At 48.3% G+C, this 7,277-nt stretch overlaps 1 protein-coding gene across 1 annotated transcript; it reads right to left on the reverse strand.

Moving 5' to 3' along the window:
* Positions 1-803: 803 nt before the first annotated feature.
* Positions 804-6,101, reverse strand: PCDH20 (protocadherin 20). The gene is made up of 2 exons (XM_037378462.1): positions 5,999-6,101; positions 804-4,906 (listed from the first exon to the last, which is right to left on the reverse strand). The coding sequence occupies exons 1-2, from the start codon at positions 6,047-6,049 to the stop codon at positions 2,210-2,212; spliced, it is 2,748 nt and encodes a 915-aa protein (XP_037234359.1). The 5' UTR covers positions 6,050-6,101; the 3' UTR covers positions 804-2,209.
* Between the last annotated feature and the right edge of the window lie 1,176 nt (positions 6,102-7,277).

A 7,277-nucleotide genomic window follows, 5' to 3' on the forward strand; every position in this document is an offset into this window, starting at 1 on the left:
TTTACTCCTGTTTAAATTGTCTTGAAAAGATATTGGATTGTTAATTCAAATGAGAGAAAAGCAACAAAAAGAACACTGTCTTTCTTTCAGTTACCTTGCCTCCTCACTGAAGAAAAAAATGCAGAGGATCTGGCTTCCCCACCACAGCAGTACAGAGCATCTGTAATACTGAAGCCATTTCCAAATAATTAATGTAATTTTTCTTCAGCAATAATAAACAATGTCTCTTTGTGACAAATGCATTTCAGGCATACATACCATTTTCGTATTTTATAGTAAGAAAATAAATGAAAAAAAGGTGATTCACAAAAAGCCTCTGACAGGCTGAATTAATTTTTCATGAAACACAGTTATCAAACCATGCATAAACAGAAAATATCCTAACCTGAAAAAATAGCTATCTCTTACAGGTAGAAGGGTAAAATCTGGGCATTATGTTAATGCTCTTACTTAGGCTAAGCAGAACCAGTATCTATAAGAAGCTCCAACATTTCAATAGGCTCAAGGTGAAGTAATGTGCCAGTTACAGAGAAAAAAATATAAAAACCTGCCTCAAATTGCATTCCCTACTTTTAAAACAGGTATCAGCTGCCACTCCACTTGTATCAGCTGATGTACAATTGTCTTTACCACTAATTTCAAGAAGTACAGGATAAATGCCCATTAATGATTTTGAAGTGTACTAATTTGGGGAAGTATTATGACATGTCAGACAAGATAGCCAGCACCCAAGCATTTCTTGTAACTAAAATAATACTTAGCTTTATAATTAAAATTCTAGGAAAGAGACAAAGAATAACTTATTATGAAAATATATAGCTTTAATTTGCAGACATATAAACACTTTTGGTACATTACAGACATATGATGCCAGAAATCAAAATAATCAGTTTTAAGCATAACACTAATTTATCTTGTTCACACGGAGAAATTTGATGTAATCATCATACAAAAGATAGTTCTCAGCTCTTAAAGTGAAAGTGATACATCACTGATAAACCCGCTGCTTTGTTGCAGAGGATACAGCAAAGAATAAATTATCGAGAAAATATGCCACCAGTCTTACAAGTTAGATTTTGGATCTAATCCAAAATCAAAGCCAATGAAAAGGAGCCAGGAATGGTTGCCAAAAGTCAGAAACAAGATCTTTCACATGAAATACCAATCCAGAAAGGAGCAACAGTCAGAATAAACTAATTCCTATAATTCCTTAGAATATGAAGCGATTTTTGTTTCATCTGGCAGATTAGATTCAGAAGTATCACATGAAAAAATCTATTACACAACGGAACTGATGGAATACTACTGACAGATTGCTCAAAGTACAAAAAATATCACCAATTCTGTGACAACTAAAGATTTAGCCATTCCCTTGCTTCCTTGCATCTGGCATGTTTACGAGGATGAGTGTGAGGTCCTGTCATCATTCACTGTAGGAAATATTAAATATAATTTTCCCATAAAAATGACCAGCAGATTGCTGGAGCAAATGATAATGTGGGTGAAATCTGGAGTGAATGAAAGATGATATGTCACAACAGTTCAGATTCTCATCACAATATCTTGCATTCTTGCTCAACAGGAATTGCACTTCTTGTTAATGCCTTTTCTATCCTACTATATAAGCTTTACTTGTGAGGTAATAAACAGGTTTGTTTTTTATTTTTTTTATTATTATTACTAGTGCATTTTGATGTTTTTATTGTTTTAATTATACATACATCAGGACAGACTCTTTTTTTTTTTTTTTTTTTGGTGGTTAAATGCCTTTATGCCAATGTGTATTTTATATTAAAACCAATATATTTAAAATAGACTCTGTTTATCTCATGGACAGTACCTCAAACAGTTCCCTGCTCAGGAGCATCTGATGCCCTCTTGTGGTTAAAAAGACTATGGAAACTTGAGTTTAAAGAATCTTCTTACCTTCCCCTTTTTTATCATCACTGATCTTACGGATTTATGAAAGCTGCAAATGATGTCCATGTTTTTAGAGACAGGGTGCTAGCTGTTAGTTACTAAGGTTTCATAAAAAAAGCTGTACACTGGATTTGAATTTAAAAAACTGTAAACAGCTATTTACAATTATAATATTATCAAGTTATAAATTAGCAGTCCTTCATTGCAACCTCTGTCAATACAACCCACGGCTAGGTGTTTCGGAGCTGTCCAAGGTTTTCCAGATGTTGGATTTATCCACAAAGAAACATCAAATGTTAGAAATCTCCATTGGTTTCTTCTCCAACATGTGCAGGTTAATTCTTCCATTTAATGGGATTTGTACTTCCAAGTTTTCATCTGCTCTGTGATGCTTTTTCCCTTTTCTTAGACAGATGTAAATGCCCATCCCTGTTACTAAAGCAATTGAACCCAAGCTTATTATTGACAGAGCTACCAAGGTAGGCATGCAGGATGTAGATTCCATTTTTTTATGCGCAGGCTCTATGGATATTTGTGGCTGCTTTTCTTCTATACTGATATCAGGCTCCTTTCTTAACAAACTTTCAATGTAGCTCTCATTGCTAACAGTGTCATTGACGAAAAGGTTCACCATCACGGTGGAATGGAGAGGTTCTGGATAGCCGTGATCACTAACTTTTACAAGCAGTCGATAGAGGCCATAGTCATTTTGCATCAGTGACTCTTCCAAGGTGATATTACCAGTTTTAGGGTCAATCCTAAATGACTCTGGTCGAGGGCCTCTTCTTCCTATGATGCTGTAAGCTATGACTGCATTCATGCCAGTGTCCTTATCGACAGCATAGACCTCAGTGATGGGAGAGCCAGGAAGGGTAGAAGGAAGGACCAACAAGTAAGACATATTAGACTGAGGAAACAAGACCAAAGGGGGGTTGTCATTTATGTCCAGAAGAAGGATAGTTATTTTTGCTGTAGATGACAGGGCAGGATCACCACCGTCAACTGCTTCAATCCATAGAACATAGGAACTTTGCTGCTCCCTGTCCAGGGAAACTTTAGCTCTCAAAACTCCTTTTCCAGTATCTATGACAAAAATATCACTTCCATTCAGAACCGAAAGGGCAACCCATCCATTCTTCCCTGCATCAGCATCTGTGACACTTATAACTCCAATTTCACCAAAACCTGGAAAGTTTTCGGGCACGAAAAAGCTGAAATCCTTATTGATAAATCTTGGACTATTATCATTTTTATCCAATACAGTGATGGTGACAGTTGCTATTGATTCTCTTGGAGGGAACCCAGAATCTACTGCTTTGACAGTGTATCTGTATTTCTCTTTTTCTTCTCTGTCCAGCTGGGTGGAAACTGTAAGAACTCCTGTGGTTTTATCTAAAGCAAAATAGGAAGGGGCATCAGGACCTAAGAAATAGGACACTTGCCCTCTTTCTCCACTGTCAGCATCTGTAGCGTGCAGTTTGGTCAAGAAAGCATTGGGAATATTGTTCTCCTCAATGGATAATTCTATCAGCTGTTGAGAGAAAACTGGCGAGTTGTCATTGTCGTCCAGAACCTGTACTTTGATTATTTTGTTGACATGAAATCCTTCTGAGTTCCATGCAACTACGGAGATTTCATACAGCTGCTGTGCCTCATAGTCCAAAGGCTTCGTGGTCTCTAACAGGTATTCATTGTTGTATGGTTTGTATGGTGACAGTCTGAAAGGCCCGTCACCCTCCAAAGAGCAATTGACTTTGTATTTTTCATCAGGGTCTTTGATGGTAAAAAAAGCTATTGGTGTGTTGACAGGTTCCAGTTCCTTTAAGTACACCACCCCTTCTGCTTCATTAGCTATGAAACGAGGGACAACTTCAGGTGGCCTCATCATGACCTTGATGATGGTCACTAGCACTGTGATCACAGCAGGGATACAACCAGGACCGTTGCCCAGTATGATCAGCCTGTGGAGCCTTGGAGTGTCCCCATCAACTTTACTGGAGAGCGTGATGGCTCCTGTGCTTTCGTCCAGATGGAACAAGTCTCTGGATGGCTGGGGGACCTTCTGGCTGTAGGAGTAGGTGACCTGGGCATTGGATCCAAGGTCCATGTCTACTGCGTGGACAGTGGCCACATGTGTCCCTAGGCTGGAATTCCCATAAAGGGTGATGTTGAGCTGCGAGTCACTGAACTGGGGGCAGTTGTCATTGATGTCACTGATGCCAATAGTGAGGGTGGCACTGCCAACAAGTGGAGGAATCCCCCCATCCTCAGCAACGATAACTGTGACATACTCCTCCCGTGTCTCCCTGTCCAGAGCCCCCATAACAATCAGGTAGGGAGTCCTCTCCCCACTCTCATTCTCCTCCACATCCAGGGTGAAGACTCCATAATTATCTCGCAGGCGGTAGGTCTGGACACCATTGGTGCCCACATCAGGGTCAAGGGCAGGGTGCTCAATAGCCAGGCGGGTGTTCACAGGTGCATTCTCAGGCACCGAGAGGTGGATGTGGGGCACAGGGAAGCGGGGCGCATTGTCGTTGACATCCCGGATAGCAATTTTTACTTTCACCAGGCGGAAGTACTCCTGTGGCAGCACCAGCACATCCAGCAGCAGCAGGCATGACTCGGATGAGGAAGAGGAAGAGGAGACAGCAGCTGCTCCCCCGATGACGGTGGCCCCACTGCTCTCCACGCAGAGAGCTTCCCGGTCAATCTCCACGGCTGAGGTGTGCAGCTCTCCAGAGTGGTTGTCCAGCTGCACATACTGCCCTCCCAAGCCATGGGAGGCCAGGGTGAAGGACACTGGGGGCTGGAGAGCTGCAGGGTGCTGCCCACCAGCTGTCGGCAGCCTCAGGTCACGAGCTAAGCTACCGATGAGCACCCCAGCAGGCAGCCCCTCGTTGAGGCTATAGAAGAGCTCGGTGGCACGGCTGTAACTGGCAAAGCAGTTGAAAGGTCCAACGAAGAGCAGGAAGAGGAGCAAGTGCTGAGGAGACAGGCAGATGGGGTGTGGGGAAGAGGTGGTGTTAGGGAATGAGAGGAGGCAGGCGGCGGCCCCCCCCTTCCTCCTCCACTGCCACTGCGAGCAGGACATGCAGCATCTGCAGCCTTAAGCCATCCTCCCTCTCCCCACATCTTCCCCCCCTCCAGCACAGCAGCTACCTTTAAAGCATCACCATCTGTACCCTCCAGGCAAGAGCTGCTGCATTCCCCACAGCAAATACAGGGATGGCCCAGGGGCACCCTGCCCCCCCCCCCCCCCCCCCCCAGCAGCACTTGTTCCCTGACGTGCCACCTTCCCTCTTCTCTCCCTGCCGCACCTCCTCAAGCTCACCCCTGTCCTTGTCCTCACCAGCAGCACCCACCCTCCGAACCGCCAAGCACAACCCAAGCCGGGGCATCCCCTTGCACCCCCCGTAAAACATTTGGTCGCCCCCTTCCCCTTTCCACAATAGCAATGTGAACGCGCCCCCCACCCCCTGCCCCGTCCCGAAGCCCGTCCTTCCCGCATGCCCAGGGGTCCCGGCCTCCCGCGGCCGCGGGGCCGGCGGCTCCAGCTCCGCCACCAGGGATCCGCGGCCGCCCCACGCCGCCCCGCGGGGGTCCCGCTCCGGCTGCCGCCCGACGAGCCGAGCTGGACGGAGGCGCGGCGGGGAGGCTGCGCCGAGGAAGGTGCCGTGCCGGCGAGCGCGTCCCCAGCGCGCCGCGTATGGGAACGGGCTCCCCGAAAGTAACTTCGGGCATCGCCTCCACGCGGGGTTCTCCCTCCTTCCTGCCGTCTCAACCACCCGTTCGCCTTTTTCGCGGCCCTCTGCTACATCCCGCCTCGGCAGCAGCAGTAAAAATAATACCCAAAAAAAAACTTTTCACGGCTGCTCTGATCTCTGGAGATCGGGGCGAAAAGAAAAAAACACCAACAAACATATATATATATATATACACACACATATATATACACGTATATGTATATATACGGTTTGGGTTGTTCGTGGGGTTTTTGCCAATTTTGCTGCTGCGTGCGAAGTCGGGCTCGGGGACGGCAGGACGCGGCGCCTCCCCCCGCCGCCCCAGCCCTCACCTGCAGGGTGCCGCGGGCGGGGGTGCTGCCGCGACCGCCCGAGGGCCCCATGCCCGGCCGCCGCTGCCGCCGCCGGCTGCACCCGAGCCGCCCGCCCGCTCCGCCGCCCGCCCGGCGCCTCTGCTCCCCGCGGCTGCCCATGCCGCCGCCGCCGCCGCCGCCGCCGCGCTGGGCTGTGCGCACCGCCCCGGACACTCCCCCTCCGCTCGGGAGGCCGCCGCCGCCGGCGCGGGGAGGGCGGGAGCGGGGGGCACAGCCAATGGCCGCGGGCGCGGCGGGGGCGCGCAGGCAGGGCTGCGGCAGCGCGGCGGGCCGAGGGCTGAGCGTCGCGGGGGGCCGCGTCGGAGCGGGCGTGGGCGCGGGTGGGGGTGCCGGTGGGTGCGGGTGGGGGTGCCTGGGAAGCGCTAGGACCAGGGGAAGAAGATACTTCCGTGTGGAGACGGGGTGTGTGGGGGGAAATAATAAAAAATTTAAATAAAATCTCCTTCTCCTCCTCCTGTGGAAAGATGCAGCAGGCAAAGCGAGAATTAGGAGCTGCCTCGGTTTAAGGCTGCCGAGCCCTGATGAGCGCTGAGCAGCTGGTGCCTGCGCGGAATGGAAGTGATGTTTTGAGGAGTTTGCAAGTGCTCGGAGGGCGGAAGGTGCGCGTCCCGCCAGGCTGGAGCCGCGACTGCCATTCCTGCTGGCTGGAACCCGACGGTCCCCTGCGGCAGAAAATGACGTGCCCTCGTTTTACAGTCTCCAGCCACTGCTGGCCAGACTGTGAGACTGCCGCAGAACTAGACGTGAAATTATCAGCGCTCAGAAAACTTTAGGTACCGCAAAACCGATTACGCGTTTCCTTAACATCATGGGCTACCAAAAAGGATGGTTAACAGTTAAGCTGCCCTGCGGTCCTCACACGGGCTCTCTGCAAGATCTCAAACGGAACTTGAGATGCCTGTCTTTAGCCTTAAAGTGTTCAATGGTCTGGATCCAAGCTATTGCTGGGAGTTCAAATATTGGGATTCTGGCAGGCAGCTGCATTTGTCAAGCACAGTGGAGCTGCCCTTCACAGAGGGAAAGTACAGGAGACTGAACTGTCTAAATCACATGCCCTGAAGACCACCTTAAACGTTTCCACACTCCATGGCAAGCACTGTGTGCAGGCATTTCATCTCAGCTTAGGTGCTAAAAAACATATAGGACAGCGGAAACTTTTGCCTTCAGTCAAAACAACAAAAAACCCCAAACAAACCAAACCAAAAAAAACCCAAAACAAAACACAAAACCAAACAAA

Source organism: Falco rusticolus, chromosome 2 (assembly GCF_015220075.1).
Source record: "Falco rusticolus isolate bFalRus1 chromosome 2, bFalRus1.pri, whole genome shotgun sequence".
In the NCBI taxonomy this organism is placed as follows: Eukaryota; Metazoa; Chordata; class Aves; order Falconiformes; family Falconidae; genus Falco; species Falco rusticolus.